At 44.1% G+C, this 25,013-nt stretch overlaps 1 protein-coding gene across 3 annotated transcripts in view; it reads right to left on the bottom strand.

Moving 5' to 3' along the window:
- Positions 1–19,038, bottom strand: part of SLC1A2 (solute carrier family 1 member 2) — an 89,576-nt gene extending 70,538 nt beyond the window's left edge. Inside the window, exons 1-2 of one of the 3 annotated variants that reach the window (XM_083602256.1) lie at positions 18,916–19,038; positions 17,690–17,985 (exon numbers count right to left, since the gene is read on the bottom strand). In XM_083602256.1, coding sequence (XP_083458382.1) covers positions 17,690–17,706 — 17 coding nt within the window. In that variant the 5' untranslated portion in view covers positions 17,707–17,985; positions 18,916–19,038. Of the gene's footprint in view, positions 1–17,689; positions 17,986–18,657; positions 18,800–18,915 lie in introns of those variants that run through there. The other 2 variants (XM_083602255.1, XM_083602257.1) reach the window with 2 other exon arrangements.
- Positions 19,039–25,013: the final 5,975 nt, after the last annotated feature.

A 25,013-nucleotide genomic window follows, 5' to 3' on the forward strand; every position in this document is an offset into this window, starting at 1 on the left:
CCTTCCTCCTTCAGCTCTGTGTACTTTTCAAGGGAGAAAAAGGTAACCACACTCAGCACCTCATGACCAAGGGGACAGCAAGGCATTGGATACTTTGTGGCCATTGGGGGGAGCCCTCATGGGTGTCATTGCACACTGGCAGCCACTGACGCAGATGGGAGGAAAGGCAACCTTGTCAAGTTAATGCACAGCCTTTCCTGGTATTCCTATAATACCAAAGCACCATGTGCAAAAAATGTGACCCATTCTTTTTCAGCATTTGTGTGTGAAGGTTGCAATTGGTGATCCAGTTATGATTCAAGCTGAGGGGAGTTTGGTCACTACTCTTTCTGAGTCATGTCATTTTCCTTGACCACTGGCAGGAACCACACCAAATAGGCACTTGGGGGGGGGGAATCTGTCTCCTACCTAACAGCATAACACAGAAATGGGGCGCCCATGGTTCTCCAAATGTTGCTGGACTCTAAGTCCTATAATCTGCCACCTTACTAGCTGTGGTTGATGGGAGATGAATTCCATCAACATGTAAAGTGCCACAGGTTTCCCATTCCAGCCTTGTCTAGTAATCGCCATTGTTAAAGACTTAATGGAGAAGCCCATCATAGCTTGGATCTGCTGTACAGAAAGTGAACTTTCTGTGTCTTACTCATACAAAACATCTAACTCATAAATCAAGATCTTCCGTTTCCACATCTAGTTTTAACAAGATGAGATAAGCTACTTTCAATGTGATAGTTACATATATGGAAGGAGCCATTTACTCAGAAAAGGAAAGCGTCAAAGACGTTATCAGCCAGGATGTTGTTGTTTTAAAGAGCAAGCAGTGATGTTTTAGATTTTTTAAAGACCCTGTGCCATTAATCTGGGCTTTTATTTGTGGGGTATGGGAAATCGAATAGTATTTATAAGCGTTCCTAATTGATGCTGAAACGACCAGGTTCCTTTAGCTGAATATCATTATCTTAATTTTCAAATGAAATGTCTGCATGCCATCTGTGAGCGATCTCCTCACAGCTTTATTCAGCTAAGGCCTTTTTGGCTGGGATCAGTTTCTCAGTTCCTCTTCTAAATGTGTTCCTTATCTCCACCACTTCCATATGTTGCAATTCTGCTGAGTTTATAAGGATATATGTATTTATTTTAATTTTTGCAGAAGGAAATACGATGGTGAAACCCAGAAAATATGCGATAATTCTCTTCTCTTCAGGGCCGCCAATCTCTAACTTCTCACCTAGCTCCTTCCTGCTTCCCCATATTCCTGGGGTTATACCCTCAAATCATCACCAACTCTTCACACATTAATATTGATGGGATGAATAGTTATAGGACCAATAGTTATACCACCAATAGTTTCTAAAATTAGCTCTTACCATCCACTTCCAATGTGCTACCATTCCACTTTTTGCTGCTGCCCTCAGGTATCCGCTTCCTGCCCCCCCCCTTTCCCCAGTCTCCTAACTTCACATTTACAGTGGTACCTCGGGTTAAGTACTTAATTCGTTCCGGAGGTCCGTACTTAACCTGAAACTGTTCTTAACCTGAAGCAACACTTTAGCTAATGGGGCCTCCTGCTGCTGCCGCGCCGCCGGAGCACGATTTCTGTTCTCATCCTGAAGCAAAGTTCTTAACCTGAAGCACTATTTCTGGGTTAGCGGAGTCTGTAACCTGAAGCGTATGTAACCCGAGGTACCACTGTATTCCTTCTGCTTGCACTTCAAAATTCTCTTGCTTACTAAAAACAGCTTCCTTCTCATATCCTGCTAGCCTAAACATCCTTGCTGGGGATTTGGTCAAGGGTTCAAACTGTAAATAAGAGTAACATTTCTCATGCATTGTCTTTCTGCTAACTATATACAACTAAGAAAGCATGACGGAAGCTGAGTTGCAGAGTTAATTGCTATGCCCAGGCTCAGAAAGCTCATACATTTCTAGTTTTTTTTAGGAAACCTTTCCTGAAAGTGCCTTTTCTGCCTCTCCAATTATAATGATCTAGTAAAGCTAATTACACAGAACGCATCTCTGACAAACCAACACTGAAATTTGGAAGTTCGCTGTGCCTATATCTTACTCCTCATGACACACATTTTTCTGTGCCAGTTTCTTCCGGCTCCTAAAGGCCTGTTCTCACAAGCAGCTCGGCCCATAGCAGGCTTAGAGGAAAAGACAACCTATGCTGACTCCTCCCATGTCAAACTGTAGCCAGGTAGCCATGTTGATCTGACGCAGCCAAAATATATATAAAAATTGTCCAGTAGCACCTTAGAGACCATCTAAGTTTGTTCTTAGTATAAGCTTTCGTGTGCATGCACAAAATCTGAAGAAGTAGCCAGGCAGTTTCAAGAAACTAGTGGTGGCATGCACAAGATTCATCCTGGATTTGGCTTTTAGTATACCCTACTTTTGGGTTGAGGTATATGGTGGTGGCTGCAGCAGCAGCATGCCAAATCCAAATCCTGCAGATTGCACAGGCTGGTCACCATGAACTAATGTGGCTAGAGGTCAGCATCAACGGCTTCTTCTCCATTACTGCCATGGAATCCATCGACCAAACTGTACAAAGAATTATAAGTTTCTCATAGTACATGCTTGCACCATTACAATAACCAGTGTGGTTAGCAGAGGTCATTTGCCAAATCACTCTCTCAGTCCAACTTGCTCACAGGTTTCTTGTCCACACAAAAAATGAAAAAGCTATACTGTAACCAATGCTGAACCCTTAAAGCAGAGGAACTCAAATGAAAATGAAAATATCAATAAAAAGTGTGTGTGTGTGTGTGTGTGTGTGTGTGTGTGTGAAGCCGCATATAAATTTTGTGAAATATATAAAGAAATTATTTTTATTTATGTTTTTCAACATGACCTGGGCAGCTCCTAGTTTACGGATTGATGATTAAGTATGCCTTTTCAAGAAATGGCTTGAAGGGCCTTTGTTTCCTGCTTTACTGCCCCACTAGACAAGACTTCATATTGTATTAGGAATTACTGCAAGATAATATGCATGTTGAAACGCAGATCACCACACCCATCCTCTTTCTTTCTTTCAGATGGGATGATTTATGTTCCCAGCATATTACTAGGTCATATCTTTAACATTATTGTGACTAGGAGTCAAATTAGCATTTTATTAGTTATTGTTCCCAATAAACCATTTGAGGAAAATGCCATTTTTCTCAGAAGTCAGATTAATTTCAGTGGAGATTATTCCCAAGTCAGCTTTTTGATTCTGGGAGTGGTTGGACAGATTTGGGGGGGGGGGAGTCTACTGGGTGCTTTTTTGTGGTGTGAGTGAGTGAGGGGAATCTACTGGGACAGAGCTTGTATTACAGCTAAAACCCAATTTAAAACCAGCAATACTGTTTCTCTTTCTGCATACAGCACACAGGTGTACACCTATGTGTCTCTATCTACCTGCAAACCTTCTGTGTGTATAATCCTATATATTGCATGGTTTGTTTTTTAATAGCTTTGTTAGGTGCATGGGCTTTTCCTAGTGACAGAATGGCAGACCTAGATCCCACTTTTCATCAGGCATGACATCCAAGTGGTTTACATAAAACAAACATAAAAAACCCTCACCTATAAAGTTCAATTGAAAAAGCCAACAGTAAAACCAATGATAATCAATATAAAACACACAAAAAGAAGACTGGAGACTGAAAACACTTCATTTTGAATTAATAAATAAAATAGCCCTTAGTGATCTTTTATGATCAGTTGCACCGTAACAGCCATTTAGTAAAATTAAAGATTATGGATGCAAAGCCATCTTTTACAGTTATTTTGAAATACATAGCTACATTTTCATGTCATTCATTCTCTGGGGCTAACATGGGGTGAAAAGGGGAGGAGGGTGATCTTTCTGCGTTCCACTATCATTCAGAACCTTTAAAAAACTAAAAATATAGAGAAATATCATTTCAGAAGAAAGATAGATATAGCTGCAGCTTGGCCACTTAGTATGGGGGAAGAAAACCCTTGACATGTACTGCCACCTGTTGGGAATCATATGAAATTTCTCCCGGTCATAACTATACAACAGAAATATTTATAACAGATTTTCTCTCATCTATATAACACCATCCCCTAAGTAATATTCTAAGGTAAGGAACTGATCCATTTGCTGCGGGGTGGAGGGTGCAGAAGTGGGTATAATTACCTCACCCAATTATCAGGGTGGGAGAGGGAATGTATTTATGAACAGATGAACAAGGAGAACCATGTTAGCTTTGTCCAATTAATACATCAATATCAGATATTTAAAATCTCTCTAGAATACGGCTATTTGAATGCAATAATATGCAAATTAGGCTTAGGCTCAGTGAAATCTTTACATTGCTTAAATTAAATATATAGTGTTGGATCCTAACTTCAATTGGTTCAAAGGTAAGCCTGCAAGATCACTAACTAAGATGGGATACTATTATTATAGATTTCGAGAGGGCACCCTCCCAAAGCCTGGATTTTGATTATTTTGAAGGGAAGATTGCAGGCCAGTGGAAAAATACAGGCTAAGCTTCCTTTCCAAGCCTGGGATACAGGCATTAACATGACAAAAGGTGTTGATGGTCCTTCTAAGTGGAATCATGGGCCTGGGCAGACAGAGGGTTGCCAAGGTAACTGGGTGGGAAGTGACAAGGAAAGAGCGTCTTAAGCAAGGTGTGCTGGGAAGAAGAAGGGAGAAGAAAAAGACTAAGATCCATCTTGGGCAGGCTGGCTGGGAGAGATGCCTTTGACTCCAGTGCTGGATGGAAATGAAATGACCATGCTGTAAGATCTGGACTCCCTCCATGCAGACTGAAGGTGTAAACAGGTGAATAAATCATATTTCTTAAACCTACAACAGTCTCTACCATGTCACCAATTCTCCAAAAGAACACACACCCTGGGTGAGTGCCCAGAATCTTGCTACCACTTGGCAAAGTGTGGGGGCAGCACCCAACTTTTGTGACAGTATGATCATATGATGCCAGTTCTTTGTTCACCTGAGCTTGTTTCTGTTCTGGTTCTAGACACAATTCAAAGTGCTGGTCTTAACTTAGCCCTCAACTTATTTGGACTTCAAGGTGTTGTTGGACTCTGACTCTCTTCAGCCCCAGCCACTGTGGCCAATGATCGGGAATGCTGGGGTTTTAAGTCCATCAACACCTGGAGGTGCAACCGTTCCCCAGGCCTGCTTGAAATCCCTAAAATGGCTTGTTACCAAGTCAGCTAAAGGATTGCCTTCTCTCACAGAAACCTAGCCAAGCCCATATGATCTTTCTGAGTTGCCCTTCTCCAGCCCCCCCCCCCAAATGACATGCAGCAAGTGACCACCAGGGAAAGACGTGGCTTCTGTGATGCTTTCCCAAACTCGTTGGACTTTTCAGTAGCAGATGAAGACCCATTTTCACTTTCCTTGGCATTTACATCTTAAAATCTTCCAGTGATCAATAGAACTTCTGGTAGTTTTGGACTTTTAAGTTCTATGAATTTTTCGTTCCTATCAGTGTTGTTGCTTTGGTTTTTATCCCCTGGTACTGTTTCATGGTATATCTTTCTAGGTAGCTATTTTATGTATATGGTTAGCCATTATTCAGTGGCATATAAATGTAAATTAGCCAGTAAGCTGAATAGATAAGCAATATGTGCTGTTGCAGAAGGGTTTTTATCCATGTAGTACAAATGAGACACAAGACCTTGTTATGTGCAAAGACTTCAGGATCAGGGCCCTAGGGAACAATTAAGAACAGTTCTGTATATTATCATTCCTCTGGAAAAGGTTTTCTTTCCCATCAAATACTGTCCTTTATTAGTCTGATGCATTGTCAACCCATGTGTATGAACAGCCTTCAACAGTCTCTCCTGCCTGTCCATGCATGGATAGATGAATCATATGTGAGTTGCTTTCCACGGTCTCTCTCTTTCACAAACCATGACACATTTTGGAGCTTCTGCAATCATGGAATTGTGGTGGGACTGAAAGTCTACAGTGCTAATTTATCTAATAAGAGGTGCTCCACTTTGTGAAAATTCAAGTTACCTGTGTGCGTATTACACTAGTTGCAACTGTTACGTTAGAAACCATTTAATTATAGGGTAGCCATGGGCCTTGCTTTGCAGAGGACAGTCTTCTATTTGAAAGTGTTCTTCTTGAAGGCTATCTTGTCCAAGTCCAGATTAAAGATACAAAACCATAAGAAAGAAGAGCGGGAAGTTTTAAGTTCCACTTCTGAAAGTTAGCATTTGGATAGCAGCTACATAGGCCAACTAGTCTTCCCCACTATGGAGAGAAATGTTGGACGCTACAGTAATTATTTCTAAATTTGCATCAATAGGCATGAATTAGCACCAATAATAATAATAATAATAATATACCCCGCCCTCCCTGGCCAGAGCCAGGCTCAGGGCGGCCAACAGCAGTAAAATTACAATAAAAACATAATGGGGGGGGGGGGACCAATTTAAAATACAGGTTAAAATACAATTTAAAATGCAGCCTCATTTTAAAAGTATCCCATAGATCAAAACCATAAGGGGAGGGAAACATAAGGGTCAGACTGAGTCCAAACCAAAGGCCAGGCGGAACAGCTCTGTCTTGCAGGCCCTGCAGAAAGATTTCAAATCCTGCAAGGCCCTAGTCTCTTGTGACAGAGCATTCCACCAAGAAGAAGAAGAAGACAACGCAAGTCATCTTTTCCTTTCTCTTTTTGGTAGTTAATTGTGGTAGTGGGGAGAACTGGGAGGCCACACAAGTTACCCTCTCCTAAGAATATACCCACCAGCTTTACACTGAAAAAGTTGCCTGAGCTTCCTTGTTGTTGCACCACCATAATGGCAGTGGCAGAGGGTGGGTACATTTTGTGAACACTCTCTCCGTTCTGCTTCACCCACGCACCCTGTGTAATGATGCTTTTGAAAAGGCCAGCCCCAAAAGTTGGGGGTAGTGTGTGTGCAGCTGCGGTGCCAGCACCAAGGCCTTCCATATCACTACTCCAGTATTTCATATATAGGCAGGACTTCACCAAGTGGCGATGCTACTGCACCGGGTTGCTGTCGCTTACTGCATTTGCATCACCCTGGCTTCCCTGCTGCCCCGTCCCCTTTCCTTCCCAGGGGAGCAATAGTGACCCATCTGCCTGGAAGCCAGCATAGTGGCTTTCACCCACCTAGGAAGCTGCTCCTGGTCTTCATAGACAAGACTGGAACTTCAGCACCATGTTTTGTTGTTCTTGGTAATGTGGGGCGTCATTGTTACTACGATCACGGTCTCTTTACAACAAGAAGAAAAAATGGTACCAAAGCTGCAGCTTATGCGGGCTACAAGCAGCAGCAGGTTTTTTTTGTACTATTTGAAATCTTGAGGTCCTCCCCAAGCATGCAGATACTTCCCTATTGGGCACGGGTACTGCTGTTTAGGCTCTCTACTTAGAGAAGGAGAAGCTCCCAGCCCCTTTTTCGCATTGTACATTTGGCAAAGCCCTTGTAATGGCACATAATCTGGTTTAGTTGTTTTCTGACACAGCGTTACACACACACACCTGAGAATAACAAGATTTGTCAACATTGTTTGGTTTACAATGATGGTAACGAATTGCCGGTTCCTTGGGGGTGCTTTCTTTTTCCGTGAAGCCACCACTGTATCCCCTTAAGAACTTTGCACAAAACTACCCCAACCTCTGTTTTGCTTCTGCCATCTGTTCTTTTTCAGGGGGCAGGGGAACACCACCATTTTTGTTTAAGTGGCAAGAAGTTTTAAATTGACGCTGTATGAATATGCACCTGCTGGTAAAAATAGATGCACCCACATGCACGCTCTGAGTACAAATATATGTGGGAGGTGAGGAGATGAATGGTTATTTTTAAACCAGACTCTCAGCACGATAGGAATTATTTTCTCTAAATGAATGCCTCCTAATTGGAGGATAAGTTAACTGAGCTAATAATGGTGTACGCTACACCTAACATTTTAAAATCTTCATCTAAACCAGGGATTTTCAACTTCCATGTTTCCAGAAGCCACACACTTCTCCAGGCAACTTTTTTTTGGGTGGAAGAGGAGGAAGGAATTTAATATCTAAACTAACAGTCACACAAGTTGTTATTTGGCAAGAAAGTTGGTACCATCTGGCAGCAAGAACGTCAGAGGAGTGGGCCATTGCATAAGAATGTATACTACATATTACATATGATGCATTACATAAGAAAATGTACAACTTGCCACATCCAAAAGAAATATAGAACATTAAGGATATATGTTTCTTAAAACATGAAATTATTGTTCAAGAAACTGTGGATTGTTTTATTTTTTTTACTACAACTCTATGAAAAATGTGACAGGGTACCAAGAAACAGATAAACTTTTGGTGGGACCAGTCTGTCGACTAACCTATACAAAGGATTGCCATTTTGTCGCTAAATTCTGTATTCAGGTTAGATATCCTATTGCGAGACTGCAGGATTTAAAACTATGGCAGGGTTCAATGATATTACATCCTAGATCTCAAGATTCACGTGAACTTCAAAACTGTCATAGTATGAATACCTCCACCCCACCCTGCAGCCATGTAAAAACAGCAGCTGTTTGAAAGCTGCTCAGAGATTTGCAGCCTAAGGAGCAGTCCCTGCTGAAAGATTAGTGAGCAAAGTGGAGGTGAAGAGGTCAGGTGGGTAAAAAAGATGCAGCTAATTCTCCTGTTGTGTGGCTTATTTCATGCCCGACGAAATAAAAACATTATTCTAGTGCTTCCTAAAAAACCTAGGCAGGTGATTCCCAGAAAACACCTTGAAACCCAATAAACATGTGCATAATTTGCATAGTTCAATAATTAGCCTGCCTGTACCATTGCCACAAAGCTTAGAGACCAGCACCTCAAGGCATAGTTCCGCAATCCAGATGCAGAGTTCTGATGCACATACATGCAATGGCACCCCCAGTTATTTCTGTAGAAGGTGCTGGTTTGGACACACACATGAATGCATGGGTGGATCTGCTCCTCTGCTGAAATGAACAAGAAAGCAGCTGTAGGAACAGACATGCCATACTTGCATAAGAGTTCCCACACCTGGCAAGAATCGCTGGACTGGGTTGTATAGTTGCATGCAACTAAGCAGGGCTTTTTGAGAGATGCTATTTGAGAGGAAGGCAGGGATGGGGAGTCAGGAAAGAGCTGCGGCTCAGTTGCAGAGCATTTGCCTTACATGCAGAAGGTCTGGAGATCAATCCCTCTGTATCTCCAGATGGGCTGCCCCGAACCCTGGACAGTTGCTGCTGCTCAGTGTAAACAATACTAAGCTATGTAGTCCAATTGTCTGACTCAGTATAAGGCAGCTTCCTATGGTTATGTGTGCAAAGGCTGTGCACATAAAGGGTGTATAAGAACAGGGTATGTTCATATGGTGGCACCTGCCCCTTCCCTATGTATGCAAACCCCCATAGGCATTAGAAGAGCCCTGCTGGATCAGACCAAAGGCCTATCTCGTAGAGGCATCATCCTGTTTCTCACAGTGCCCAACCAGGTGCCTACAGGAAGCCCACTGGCAAGACACGAAGGCAACAGCCCACCTTCACTGTTGTTCTCAGCAACTGCCTCTGATCCTGGATAGTTCACTCTCCCTGCATTTGTCCATGACTGAAATTGAATCGGGGATGTTTCTAGCTGGAACGAAACACAATTTGGAGTAACTGTTTATACAGTTCTGCTTTTGCCGCAATGTTTCGAGCCATGGTGAGCTAAAGCAGGTTCCAACCTCTAGCAATTGTAGCATTCCATAACTTTTTGTTCTGCTTTCCAAGGCTCGTCCTTCAAGTCTTACTAGGTGATGAGCCTGTTGATCTTCTTGCCCCAGGTTATGGGGAACATGGGGGGGGGTGCAAGGGAGGAAAGAGGAAGACTCTGATGGGACTCATTAGGTGATTCTTGCCCATAGAATTTAGATTGCTTGCATTATGAACTAAACTTTTGTGGGGAGGGAGTGTTAAGGTTTGTAATCCAAATAAAATATGATACAAGTTATAGTATCACTGTTATATACTGTTTCCAGGGGAGGTACTGTGTTAGCCTGATGTTGCAGAAAATATAGCAAAGTTTTGTGGAGTTTTAAATACACTTAAATACAAATGTCTTTTTGGACTAGAGCCCACTTCATCAGATGGATGAATTGCTATCCCCAGTTGGCATGTATTTCTAAAGGGGGAATCAGAAAAAGCCAAGAAAGAATATGGGCTAATATGACAGGTCCTATATACTATGTGTGTTTCACTTCAGCTGAATTCTTCTGGTGCCATATTTTATTTGTGTATGTTCTTGTTGCTTAGGAAACCTTTGGTTAGCCAAGATATGGCCAATTAACTAAGCCCAGAAACATAATGAATAGCAATTTGAGATACCAACTACAGTATCGCAAATCATAAAAATGATTTCGGAACTTCTACAAATAGAAGCTGGAATGATAATGCAGAAATGAATACATGCAAAATATGAATCAAAGCAGTGGTGGGTCATAGAGTGGCTTTTTTGGGTGGGGCACTACCAGCTTTGTTTTGTCTGAAACCCTGGAGAACTGCTACTGGTGTCAGTGTCGGTGCCACTAAGCCAGATAAACCAATGATCTGGCTGAGTATAAGGACATGTTCCTATGGGCCATTGGTTTGAACTTATGGTGTTCTATGACAAGGAGAACCCATCCTTAATGGAAGCCTAGCAGAGGCTCAGAAGCTGCTACTTCGGCACTATGTAGGAGGCATTGAGCAAGCTCTGAGGTCACCAGCCAACATCAAGCACTATTATTCACCCAGTGACTATGGGCAGTATCCAACAAACTTTCCGTGTGCACAAGGCAACTTTCCCCCAAATGAGATTTAGGGGAACATGGGAGTGGGGAGGTTTTGCTGGGCAAGTGGAAATCCTTGCATTGATGGAACAAGTTAATTGGATACTGCCATATGTGTGGTGCTGAAGTAGTCGCTCCTCTGCCTGCAACATTCTCCTGACAACATCTGTCGTTAAGGGCATTGGGTCCCGCTTTCTCCTGCAGGGATGCTGAGCAATGGAAGCTGGTGGGCCACCAGCAAACTGCCATGTGAATCATTACTGGTGTGGTACTCTAAGCATTACATGTCAGGTTTTGCCGATAGCCAAATAGAGAGAGTTTATTGGTCCACTGTTTATTGATGCCATGGACTCCATTGCATTGACCAGCTCAAGTACAAAGATTAGAAGGGGGTGGGAAGAAAAATCACAGTGTAATCCTGAAACTTCTTCATCCCTGTGGCAGTTTTATAGTGTTTCAATGTAATTGACGGAGGAGCTACATGCTGCTGTTCTTCCCTCCCCCTTTTGGCCCCTTTTATACTTTACAGATCCTGAACTTAAATCCTAAATTTAGTACAAAAGAGTTTGGCTTGTATAAAGAGCTTGTACACAGTATCCAGAGGGAATAAATCAATGAAACCGAGTAGCAAAGCAGTTTGGGTAGAGATGCTTAAGACTTTGGAGGCATTCATTGTGTAGTATAAGGATGTGGAACTTCTATCGTCCCTGACTATTAGTCATGCTTGCTGGGGCTGATGAGACTTGGAATTCAACATCAGCTGGAGAATCTCAAGTTCCCCCACAAAAGGCTGTATCCAACGAAGTCAGTGCATTTATTTGTTTATTTTTTAAATACGGAAGTGAAATAAATAAAATAACTCAGCATAGAGACATTGAAATCGATAGACCTGAGCTGGTCATGTTGATGGATTTCAATGGATCTGTTCCAAGTATGACTTAGACTCAATCCACATACGTAAGATGGCATTTGCAAAGATGCCCTGTTGTTGCCAAAGGTCAGTACCACCGCCCTATGACAGCAACCTGCTACTTTCATGAACCCATTAACTTTGTCCCCTATAAACACAGTTTAGAGGCTTACTAAGAAGCTAGAAATGGGATACAGACATGACACTGCAATGGGTGTGTAATGACACCTACTCAGTAGTCAGTACCCCTCTTCTTCAGACGTTATCCCTTGCTTTCAGAGGATGTGTGGAGGGAGGTGCAGGGCTGTTTCACCCTAGATGTGAACATCTCAGAACTCCACTGCCAGACCTTCACATGTTGAGAGCAAAAATCTGAAGGGGGAACTTAAGATGCTTTTAGCTGAATGTCCACAGGCTCAACATGCTTTGAAGCGTTGTGCGGTTGGAGGCCCCCATTGCTTGGATGAACCTGTTCCATCAGGGTGCAAATCAAAGGGAAGCAGAACTATTCTATCACCTCTGCAGATATACCAGCTGCCTTTGGACGTATCTCAAGAAGCCATTCCACCAGACAACCCATGACAGCTGTTATAAATACTGTTACATTAATAGCTGGTGCCTGAGCTTGCTTTTCCCCCTTTACCCTTACTCTCTCTTTTTCTTTGTGTGTCATATTGCCTTATTTACATTCGCGCCTTACTAATGATTTTGTATCCCACTCCAGGATTCCTTTGCAGAAGAAGAGCAGGACAAAAATGCTTCAAATAAAAAAATCTGAAAGTGCTTCAGAGTGCTTTCTTATTATCACAGTTGCATCTGTACACAGGAGCTCACCTTCCTGCTTAGCATTTTCAAACATGATTAACATTTTAAGAGAGGGTGTGGATTTGACATTCCATTGAATATTTTATTGTTTACAGCTAGAAGCAACAGAGCAGGTAAGTCCAATGCCTCAAATGACCATCCAGAGGGCGGCAAATGATGAAGGCTGTGACAAACAGGCCTCTATTGTACATAGTGGGATTTATGTCTTAAGTAAATATGCACTGGACTATGCTGCACACAGATAAGCAATGCAATGTGTATTCTTGAGGACATCAATCTCACTATATGGCATAGTCATTAAGCCCTGCACGCTCCCTCTTTTGCTTTTGTGCTCAAGGTCCCATTTCTAACTATCTGAACATGCTTCTCCATGCATCACAACATTGCTCAAGATCTCCTGTGGATAATCTCACTCTTGTCTCTGTACTAATATCCAAAGCATTTGAATGTTGCCAATTTCAGTAGTCAGTTTATAGAGGTTCAGACTCCCACTTCCCAGATCAGGTTTGCTATCATGAGTTAAACTTTGGAATATAGAAAGCTACCTTTCACAGAGTCAGACTTTTGGCCAGGGATGCGGGTGGCGCTGTGGTCTAAACCACTGAGCCCTGGGCTTGCCGATCAAAAGGTCGGTGGTTCAAATCCCTGCGACGGAGTGAGCTCCCATTGTTCGGTCCCTGCTCCTGCCCACCTAGCAGTTCGAAAGCACATCAAAGTGCAAGTAGATAAATAGGTACCGCTCCGGCGGGAAGGTAAACGGCATTTCCGTGTGCTACTCTGTTTCGCCAGAAGCGGCTTAGTCATGCTGGCCACATGACCCAGAAAAACTCTCTGCAGACAAACGTTGGCTCCCTTGGCCAGTAAAGCGAGATGAGCGCCACAACCCCAGAGTCGTTTGCGACTGGACTTCACTGTCAGAGGTCCTTTACCTTTACCTTTTTAGCTCAGTATTGTCTCCAGTGCTCCAGACATTCAGTTTAGACCTTCTACATATAGAGCATGTGCTCAGCCACTGAGAAACAGTCCTTTCCCTTGCTCATGCCAGAAGAACAAATCCAAAACAATGGCTTTCCAGTGCCAAGATGTTCTGTTTTCATCAACACTGCTTTGTGAAGGGGGTCGCTATAATTATTTTACATACTAAAAGTTTTAAAGTTAGCACAGTCAGTATTTCTTGCACTCTATTTCTCTCTCACTTCACTTGCTAATATTCTCTCTCTTTCTCTTGGTAAAAAGGTAAAGGACCCCTGGACGGTTATGTCCAGTGAAAGGCAACTATGGGGCTGTGGCCCTCATCTCGCTTTTCTGGCCGAGGGAGCCTGTGTTTGTCCACACACCAATGAGCTTTCCGGCTCATCTGGCCAGCATGACTAAACCGCTTCTGGCACAACGGAACACCATGATGGAAACCAGAGTGCATGGAAACACCATTTACCTTCCTGCCGCAGCAGTACCTATTTTTCTACTTGCACTGGTGTGCTTTCAAACTGCTAGATTGGCAGAAGCTGGGACAGAGCAACGGGAGCTCACCCCATCATGCAGATTCAAACCACTGACCTTCCAATCGGCAAGCCCAAGAGGCTCAGCGATTGAGACCGCAGTGCCACCCGCTCCCCCCCCCCCACATCAGATATATCATTCCCTGCTTCTAATGAAGTCAACTCTAGCCCCTCAACACTTTTGTCAAATCAATGTTACTCTTTGAGCTGCCACAAAACTCGTGGCAGCCAACCTAAACATATGTATTAGGTTGTACACCCCATTATGCACAATAATACTTACTGGTACTTCTGGGTAACCATGCATAGGATGACAATGTGGCTACCACTCTGGAAATTGCTCAAAAAGTATAGATTACAGCTTATGGCACATAAATATTAATATTTCTTCATCAGTGACTTTAAAGTAATACTAATATTTCCAGAGCAGTACTTATGTTAGTCTGTATTCCAAAGTCACGGACTTTGAATTCCCTTGAATAAGTGAGCTGGTTTCCACTTTTGAATCACACCATTTGATGACTGCAGCATCAAATGATGACATGAAGATGCAAAGAGCCATTACAGATCAAAACACAACAGGTAGAAATTGCACGTCAGCCTCATACCACTTCAAACAGAATGCTTTTCAGTTTACATGTTCAACCAAGTCATCAACTATTGAGAACTCCATGAAGGTTCATTAATGTTTATGTATAAACTGGCCCAATGTCTACATTACTTTTACTATTAAAACAGAATGAACATATGCACTTCTCTGAAGAAACTGAGAAATATAGATTGGGGGGGGACGACAGAAATGAGTACTACATACTATCTATATGCAAGTATGAGTTGATTTGTTGTTGTTTAATCGTTTAGTCGTGTCCGACTCTTCGTGACCCCATGGACCAGAGCACGCCAGGCACTCCTGTCTTCCACTGCCTCCCGTAGTTTGGTCAAACTCATGCTGGTAGCTTCGAGAACACTGTCCAACCATCTCATCCTCTGTCGTCCCCTTCTCCTTGTGCCCTCAATCTTTCCCAACATCAGGGTCTTTTCCAGGGAGTCTTCTCTTCTCATGAGGTGGCCAAAGTAAAACCCCAATGGTTGTATTGTAAGGGGTCTCAGGCAAAAGACATGTTAATATATTGGTCTTTCCAGTAGTTTAGGGTTTTAAAAACTGATGTATGTTTATGGTATGACCTGAGGAACGTCTAATCAGAACAGCCAATGGCCAAGGAGGATGGGAACTGTAGCTGACCCAACAGCTGGAGAGTTATAGGTTCACCATCCCTGAATAGTGTTTATGAGCCAGGAGCTAGATATCTTTACTTCAAATGTCAGGTGAGCAACGAAGGGAATTATATTCATGTTCTCCATCCAGTACATATGTGGATTATGATATTGCTGTACCTTTACAGAACTGTTATAAGAACTACTGAGATACAGAGATGAAATGCTAGGCAAATTGTAGTAAAACAACAACAACATGTAGCTATTATTATTAAACATTCACTAGAGGAAATGCAAACCTTTGGAAAAGCATTTCACAATGGAAACAATCTAGCCAACATAAGGCACTCTGAACTAGGATGTCACCCAGTTCAAGAAATGGAAGTTTAGTATATTCATTGGTTAATCAATTTGTTAAATCTGCATACAAAATCAACAGTGTTGAAGAAAATATACATTGTTGGGAGATGATGCACATATGCTTCACAGTGGACATAATATTAGGAGAAGCATCACCCCTCACCTTCCTCCTCTCATGCATAGGTGGGCTTTGCTCTTTTAATATGACATTTGCCACCTGCTGTTTGTATAATTAATCTCATGGGTTAAACGATACAGCCCTACCTTCAGGCTCCACTGACCTCAAAAGGAAAGAGTTCAGCAGAAGCTTAAATATCTAACTGAAGTCAATGGGAACTTTATAGCATTTAGTGCTTTAGCCACCCTAAAACGACAAGTATCTATACTGATAGGTTGCACAGAGGATACTAGCAAATGGGTAGTTCCTCTTCCAATGAGATCTAGGTCAATGTCCACTTGCATCCCCCAACCACTACCTTTCCTTTAATCCCTCTTCATTTACCTTTGAGCAGGACGGCTGCAAAGAGGAAAATGCCAGCAGTGCTAACACAGGGCTGTGCCAACATGAGATTCGCATTCGCTGGAGTTACAACACATCATTAAGTGTGCAATTTAGTGGGGCTTACTTTTGAGTAGACACGCATATATAGGATGGCGCTAAAAGGGCTTCGCCTTATTAATACTGGGCGGATTTCTTGGTCTGCAGAGATTTCCTATGGACCAGGGTCCCTGCACCCAGGAAAGCAGAGAGCTTGCAGCTGCAGAGTGCTTGCAGTTTTGAACAACCTCCTGCCGGGCAACCTGTCTTGGTCCAGGTACTGCGCATATATTTCCCTTCCCACCAGGAGTGCAAACAATTGGGTGAGCGCGCGCCTTCCAGCAATGTGCAGCTGAAGCGGCAGCAGGTTGATTTAAATCCCCTTTTCGCGTTGGAAGCGCGCGCACGCCCACACCTGCAACCGACATAAACAGAGCTGCTTCTTTTTTACACCCTGTCCTCACAAGGTCCCGTCCAGAGCAGATCACGCTGATCCAAGCTGACAAGCAGCCCCGCGCGGATCAAGAGGAGATCGCCCTCCCCAGACGCCGGAGAACGCGAGACAAACCCGCGGGAGCCCCAGACATTAACTTGCAAACAAACGCGAGCAAGGCGGCCAATCGCCAGCGCCGCCCGCCGCCTGACTTGGGCCCCGGGGAAACGTTTCGCAAGAGGCGCGCTCTCAACAAGATTCCCGCGCGGCAGGAATACTACCCAAAAACTTGTGTTTGCTTGCTTGCTCCACAATGCATAACTCTTGAGTAACCCGCAAAACCCCCCTCCAGCGTAATATTCCGGGTTGTTTTCCCTTGTGGGCATTGCAAATGGCATTTGACACGAGTCTCTCTCTCTTGCAAAACCCCTTAAGAATTTGGAAGCAGCAGCGAGCTCTTGCTGCTGTTTTACAAATGTTTGGTCGGCAGGAAGTCCCACTCGGTTCAGCGGGGCTTGCATCTTGAATATATTTAGGATTACAGCCGGGTTCGTGTCTATTCAGAAGTAAATCTCAAGTGCACATAGGAGAGCAGCCTTGCAGTGCAATGCGTGCTCAGGAGTAAGTCCCATTAAGTGCAGTGAGGCTTATTCTCAGGCAAGCGGATATAGGATTGCAGCCCGATCCTATGTGTACGCCCACTCTGAACTAAGCCCCGGTGATTTTTAATGATGCTTGTGATGCACATAACAGCAGGCTTGAGTTTATTATTATTATTATTAAAGCGGTTTGCTAGCGCTCAACCCTTGCAAGGGTTAAAGCCGGTAGAGAAGAGGAAAAGCTCTTTCCTTCTCCCAAGGGAGATTCATATTTGAAATGCCATTCTCCAGCCTTGAGCTGCAGCTGGATGCTTCTTTCATCCTGTAGGGTCGGCAGGAAGGACGCGGAGAATCCCGCGCCCGATAAGCCCACACGCAACAACGGAACAGCCACGCGCGAGCAAAGCAACCCACTCGAGACCCAGCCCGATCTTCTCACCCCACCCCTGCCGGCAAACCAAGGAAGGGGGAAAAGAACAGAAAAGCCGGTTTCCTCCTCACCCTTCTGTCGATGCCATGGTCCCGCGGAAGCCCCCCTGTCTTGCCTTCCCAAGAAATCCAAGGGTTTAAACCACGCGCGGCCGCTTTCCGGGTGGGGAAACTTCTTCTTCTCCTTTTATCTTTGGGTGTCGCAGAAACCCTTTAGTTCCTGCCCTGTATAATCCTCCTGGCTCCGAAAGGCGATCATCCAAGAAGCCTGACTGGTCTCGAGATCTTAGCCCCGACGCCGCCACCTCCTCTTGCTCCTGCTACTTGGAGGGAGGTTTCTCAACGTCTCCTTCCAGAGGCTTGAATGTCTTCAGGAGATAAGGGTAGTAGTGGAGAGAGAGAGGGAGAGAGAGAGAGAGAGAGAGGATGAAATAGGGGATGGAGGGGGGGGCGAAGAGAGAAGATGGTCAATGGCAAACGACAGGCAAGGGCTCCGAGGCTGTGTGCTGGTGGGCACCTGCGCTACGATCCTTGGCTTTCTGCGCTTATTCGGAGGGCTGCCTGGCGAGGGAGTGTAGTGTGTGTTTGTTTGTGTGTGTGTGAGAGCGAGCGAGCGAGGGAGGGAGGCAGGCGAAGGGGGTTGTGTGTATGTGGAAGAGGCGGTGGGTGACTTCACATTGCCATGGTGTTTGTTGGCTGAGGCTGGATTGGAAGGCTTTAACGGTGGATTTGCAGTCTATCCCTCTCTATTTTAGGCGAGAGCTGACATCACCCGGTGTGGTTGCAAATCCCCCTCCCCGAGTCTCTTTATAAAGGGAGGGGGCAGCCCTCCCGGGAGGGAAGACGCGTGGATCTATAGGAATGAAGGCGATCCCGGGCTGAGATCGGCAGCTGGGGAACTCCGAGGCCGAGCACAACTCTATGCCCCCTCCCTCGCTCCCTCCTCATGCTCGCTCGCTTGCATTGCTATTATTATTTCGACGCTTTTCCTCGATGGCTTGGATTAGCTGACGGGGAGGGAGGCGTCTCCACTGTCTCACCAGCCTGCACAGACGATCGATTCCTTTTGTGCTCGTTGTCTGATCCCAGTGGCAACAGCAGCAGCAAGCCTCTGTCGGTTCCCCCACCACCCTGCTAACGAGGGAATATATTGCCCCCTCGTCCCTATTAGCAGCTCCGCGCCGGGCTTGCAATGTGTGTGCGGCTCTCTCCGCTCCCTCCCACACCCTTTCCGCCGTTTACCGTGGAGGTGCGGGGCCACATGGCGCGCGCGCACCCCTCCCCACCCGGCCACTCACTCGCTATCAGCTCCGGAGCCTCCCGGCGGCCTGGAAGAGCTAATTGGGAAGTCGGACTAATTAGTAGTGCAAGCGCTCGCATTGCTGGAATTCTGTCGGCAAGTGACGCTTGTGATCATATGTGTAGAACGAAGACAGACAGACAGAGAGAGAGAGAGAGAGAGAGAGAGAGAGAGAGCATCCTCTGGGCCGGCAGAGAAGGGGTTAAGCCCCCCCCCCCGCACTCCAATGCTGTCACATTTATTGTCCTTTAAAACCTGCCTGGATATCCGATTGGAACTCGGGCGGGAGGGGGCGGAGCCACTGTACACTAATGAATTAATACTCGCGACACGAGACAAAGGGCGGCTTTACTGAACGCTGTGCAGACAGAGGAGGACAGGAAGCCAAATAAGCTTCTCAGCCAGTCAAACCGCTCTCTTTCTCTAAGTTGCCTTATAGAATTAATATGGCTCGATACGATTCCCTATCGTTGAGGGCTGCTCTTATCCGTTAGCGTTAGGGAGATTTCCAAAGAACCAGGGAGGTTTCTGGAAACTCCAAACGGAGAGAAACTATGGGACTCTGATGCAATCCTAACATTTCTTTAAAAAGAAATCCTTCTGGAGAGATGAGGGTGACTTGTGTGGAATGGGTGTTGGGTAATATAAGCTTGCCTGCTTTCTTCAGTGGCTGAGCCATTGTTTCTTCTTTCCACCACTACATATCTGTTGGAAAGTGCCAAAAGGCATCTTTGGCCTGCAGCTCAATACCTCCTTACCTGGGAGTAAGCCTAAATGGACTCAATGGAACTTACTTCTCAGTAGTTATGTGTGGGGTTGCGCATGTTCCTGCAGGCAGTTCTATGAAAGTGTTGATGTAAGCAAGCAAGGAGAACAGACCAACTCTTGTTTCCCATCTCCCTGCAGTTTTTCCTAGAGAAAAGGAAAGGCAACAGTATAATTCTTCTGTATTTTGTATTTAAGGATTGCGATAGTAGCAAACTTAACACCTCTTATTGGGTCTAATGTCCGATTTATATGTATGCAATCTTTTGAGGAACGGAATGATGAAATGAACGAAAGAAGGCAGGCTCACTAGATAGGATGAGATCCAACCACCACCACCTCAACAAATCCTCCCACCTGCACCCTTGGCAACTAAACTTCTGTAAATCTCATTTACTCCCAGAAACCAGCTATGAAGATACACCATGTGTTAGCATCATTTTAGCCCATTAAGAAATATGAGCAGCTTCTCTGCATCTATAAACTTCAATGACTGATAAAGAGTCAGTCCTCCAAGGCTCTGCTGACCTCTGTTGGAGATGTGGTAAATCAGTGCTAGTTGAAACAGGCAGGGGAAAGAGCTGGGGAAGAGAGGGTTTTCCTGGGAAACTGGGAGCATTTGGTGAGCTTGCTTTTCTCTTCCTCAAAACAATTTCTTCTTAATTGGCATCCTTAGTAGTCAGTAGATTTTAACTTCCTTAGAAGACGGTAAAGGAGAATATAAACTGGTATTTTTCTGAAGTGGAACACTGGCTGCTGGAGTACTCGGAATCATTGTTCTAGGGCAGGGATGTCCAACTCCCAATAGACTGTGATCTACTTACAGTATAAAAAAAACTGGCAGTGATCTATCCATTGTCATTGAGCTTCTTTAAGGAAGGCAGAATTGTTGAGCTTCATTAGGAAAGGCAGAGTTGTTAGCTTTTTAGGAAACCACTGTTGTTGTTTTCACCCTTTTTGTGGGGGGAGATCACTGAGGGGCAAGAGATCTACCAGAAACACCCCACGATCTACCAGTAGACCACGATCTACCTGTTGGACATGTCTGTTCTAGGGGAATAGTCAAGCTGGAGTTGTACATTTGCTTTCCTTGCAGGATGAAAAGAGACGGCTGTGCTGTAATTCAAGGAAGGAGTGCAGAAGCAAAGAAGCAGTTTGGCAATATTGACCTCCTCTGTTGCTTGTTAGTGAAATGCCTCCTTTATCTCTAGCGACTTCATCTTTGCAGACTGGGTTATTTGACAAATAGTACTTAGCCTAGGAATATGCAAACACCATGTGCTATGTGGACCCAGGTCAACTCTTACCAACATTACTGCAGTGATCTCCTTCTTCTCTTTACTTCCTGTTTTTCTGTCCTCTCCACATCACACATGTCTAAACAGAGGTGGGAATTGGGGGGGGGGTCCTGCAGATGTTGCTGGACATACCATCATCTCTGACTCTTGGCTTTGCTGGTTGGTGCTGATGAGAGATGCCTCCAGCTAGCTCCCTCACCCTTTATTGTTCCTAAGCCACTTCCTGACTCTAAATATTTTTGCATGCTTCATCTGATTCCTTATCAAACAGAACCTTTTCCCTTAATCTTTTCCCTTAGTTCTAAGCTTCTAATCATGAGAGGACTCCTGCAGCTTCTAGACAGGAAAATTCCACTAGCTGTGGTTTCTCAACGTTTTGTAATGAAAAAAGGCACACGGGCAAAAATATTTCTCCTTCTGATCGACTCTTAAAGGTACAGGATGTCAAGCAATTTTATTTCTGTCCAGCCTGTTACATATGTGTGTGCATGCAGTATTCAAAAACAGGAGCATCAAAGTAATGCTAACACAATCAAACAACAAGAAATACTTCACTTGAGCCAGTCCACATGTTCAGTTCCCAGAATTCCAATCCAGGAATCAAATGATGAGAGATCAGGTAAAAGCATGGGTGGATCATGTACTTAGTGGATTGTCCCTTCAGTATTTTCCAAGGATGCAATCATATGGAGAACATTTCACATCAGTTCTCATGGGCAAATTACTTTGGAAATGTGTGCTATGGTTGTAGAAATTACTGCAGAGAAGTGATAGCTGTATCTCTAGACCACATTTTGGAGATATTTTCTTCCTGGGAAGGGTAGCAATGATATAAAGGTGACCATATACTGTAAATGAGGCAGTATATGGAGGTGTAACCTGACATTTAGGTTTTAAGCTCTCTCTCTTCTGTACAATGTTTAGGTCCCAAGATGCAATATAAATGTTATGTTCTAGTACTAATGATCAACATAGTCCTAGGGGGTGGTCAGAATATATAAATCTGTTGTTGGCAATACATAAAGTTGCTGTTGCAGCTGGGTCAGATGAAGGCGTCTGCTTGTGCTGCTGCAGTTGCACCAAGGCATTTCTTCTCTCTGAGCTCCTCCCAGTGGTCATCCCTCCTCTGGTCACTGATATGGATACACAACCTGACTGTCTCCAAGCATTGTGGTTGTCTGCAAGGAATGATCACATGGCAGGGCTGATGTTGCCAACCTTCATGTCATGTTTGCAGACAACTTTATAATGCAGAATTCCTGAAGCCAGCTCCCTGTTGAGCATGTCCCTGGGGATCCTGCCATCTTCTATTCTGTGGACATGACCAACTCCGTGTAGACAGAAATGGTACTTCTTATTTTTTTTTTTTAAAAAAAATGATTAGCCTTGGTCATGGTACTGGCCACAAAATTTAACCAGTCATCAGTGCACTTACACGAAAATATCAGTTTTATCTTTCATTTACATGTGCTATTCTATGCATGTCCTCTCAAAAGATATGGTGCTCACCTATACTAAGGTTAAGGAGGCATAAGGTTGCAGTCTTGATATTTTCATTAGGAAGTGCTGCAGCTCATCGATCTCCAAAAAAGGAAGTGTGAAACAAGATCAAATAGAAAGATCCAAGAGTTTTAGATGTTTGGGAGCTGTGCATTCATTCAGCGATAAAGAAATGGCACTCTGCTCTTGCTCAGAAGCATCACTTTGTTATGACTTTTGCTGTCTCGGGGCGAGAATTACCAGTTCACAGATTCTATTCAGAGTGACTATAACTATAAACAACCATGCCTGGGAACATTTGAAGCTGGCTTATTCTGAGTCAGACTGTTGGTCTATGTATCCCAATACTATTCCATTCAAAAGCAAGGTAAGGTAAAAGTAAAGGTACCCCTGCCCGTACGGGCCAGTCTTGACAGACTCTAGGGTTCTGTGCTCATCTCACTCTAGAGGCCGGGAGCCAGCGCTGTCCGCAGACACTTCCAGGTCACGTGGCCAGCGTGACGACGCTGCTCCGGCGAACCGGCACCAGAGCAGCGCACGGAAACGCCGTTTACCTTCCCGCTATAAAGCGGTACCTATTTATCTACTTGCACTTAAGGGTGCTTTCGAACTGCTAGGTGGGAGGAGCTGGGACCGAACGACGGGAGCTCACCCCGCTGCGGGGATTCGAACCGCCGACCATGCGATTGGCAAGTCCTAGGCGCTGAGGTTTTACCCACAGCGCCACCCGCGTCCCTTTTTCTTTTTCCCTTGTCAAAAGCAAATGTTCTTAAATTTTACAGGGTTCACCCTCCCCTTTTAGTTTAACCTTGAATATATGCAAGATGGGACCTTTCAGCTTTTCTCAGAACCGTGTTGTATAGCTTGCGTGGCAAGCTGAAATTCCATCTTCTACCCAACTATTAAAGATACAGGAGTCATGTTGTCTTTTCTACTGAGCCATCCCTCCTCACCCTTCCTCTGGCAGAGGCTGTATAAAAGCAAAACAACTTAAGAAAACCCTGAAAACTTTTTTTTAAAAAAAAACGAGCAGCAACTCGGGGAGGGGACACAATTTGGAATGGACAAGGGGGCTTTTGGAAATTTATTGATGGAAACACAGTTTGGGAAATAATTTAGAATAGGGCAGCTGTGCATAGGGAAGAGATGAAGGGTCTCATTTCTCTACTCCAAGCCATGCTCCTCTTGAAACCTCCCAAATTTTTATAATGACAATTTAGATTCTGTTTCATGCATATTTGTATAACAGAGAATCATAGAATTGTAGAGTTGGGAGGGACCCCAAGGGTTATCTAGTAGTAAGGCCCCAAGTCCTATCTTAAAAGGTACGGTTAAATATAAGATATATATATATATATATATATATATATATATACAGTGGTACCTCGGGTTACATACACTTCAGGTTACATACGCTTCAGGTTACAGACTCCGCTAACCCAGAAATAGTGCTTCAGGTTAAGAACTTTGCTTCAGGATGAGAACAGAAATTGTGCTCCGGTGGCGCAGCAGCAGCAGGAGGCTCGATTAACTAAAGTGGTGCTTCAGGTTAAGAACAGTTTCAGGTTAAGAACGGACCTCTGGAACAAATTAAGTACTTAACCCAAGGTACCACTGTATATAGATACACACACACACACACACACACACACACACACACACAAAATGAATAGCGAGATGCTAGATTTGCAGCAGGAATAACCTTAGCATGCCTTTTAGACACTTCAAATGCACTCTCTGTGGAATACTAGGTTCTACATCAAAGCCTGCTTTCATTGAAAGATTTTGTTTTATGAGCCAGCAAAAGACTCTCAAGAATCAAATCAAATTGTGCAGATCAGCAAAGGGTATGAAGCTGCTCTCTCTACACTTTGTTCAAATGGCACAATTCTTTTCCCCTTGTCAAATGCCGTTATCAATCTCAGCACTTCTCTTAAGAGGATCTAGACTTCTATCATGGGTTTTGTAATACAAACGGGCTTTTCCCTTGCTTTGGGTTTAACTTGAACCCTGTGTCAAAATACACCCTGACCCAGCACTAAGATAATCAGGTGCATTTGACACAGCCCCTGTACCTCTAACAGCTGCATGGCAGCTTACAATGCAATTATTGAAGATAATTAAATCCTATTCTCTTTTTTCAGGCTTGGGTAATCTGTGAGCCTCTAGTTATTGTTGCTGGACTCTGACTCCCATCAGCCCCAGCTAGCATGGCCAATGGTCAAGCATGATGAGACTTGTAGCTCAACATCTGGTGAAATGCCCATGCACTTCAATTTCCATTGAACAAGATGAGAGGTAGGAAACTCACGAAAGGCGCCTTAAATTAGATAACTAATTCATCTACAATGAACAGCAAATTGTCTAATCCATTAGTCCATCTACCCAGGATAGCTGCCATAATTCAAGGACTCAGGGAGATATCCTTCCTAGCTCTGCAACCCCATATACTGGGGATTGAATTTGGAAACTTATTGCCATAAGTACATCCTCTAAGCCAGGCATAGGCAAACTCCGGCCCTCCAGATGTTTG

This window comes from Podarcis filfolensis, assembly GCF_964270895.1.
Source record: "Podarcis filfolensis genome assembly, chromosome: 1".
In the NCBI taxonomy this organism is placed as follows: Eukaryota; Metazoa; Chordata; class Lepidosauria; order Squamata; family Lacertidae; genus Podarcis; species Podarcis filfolensis.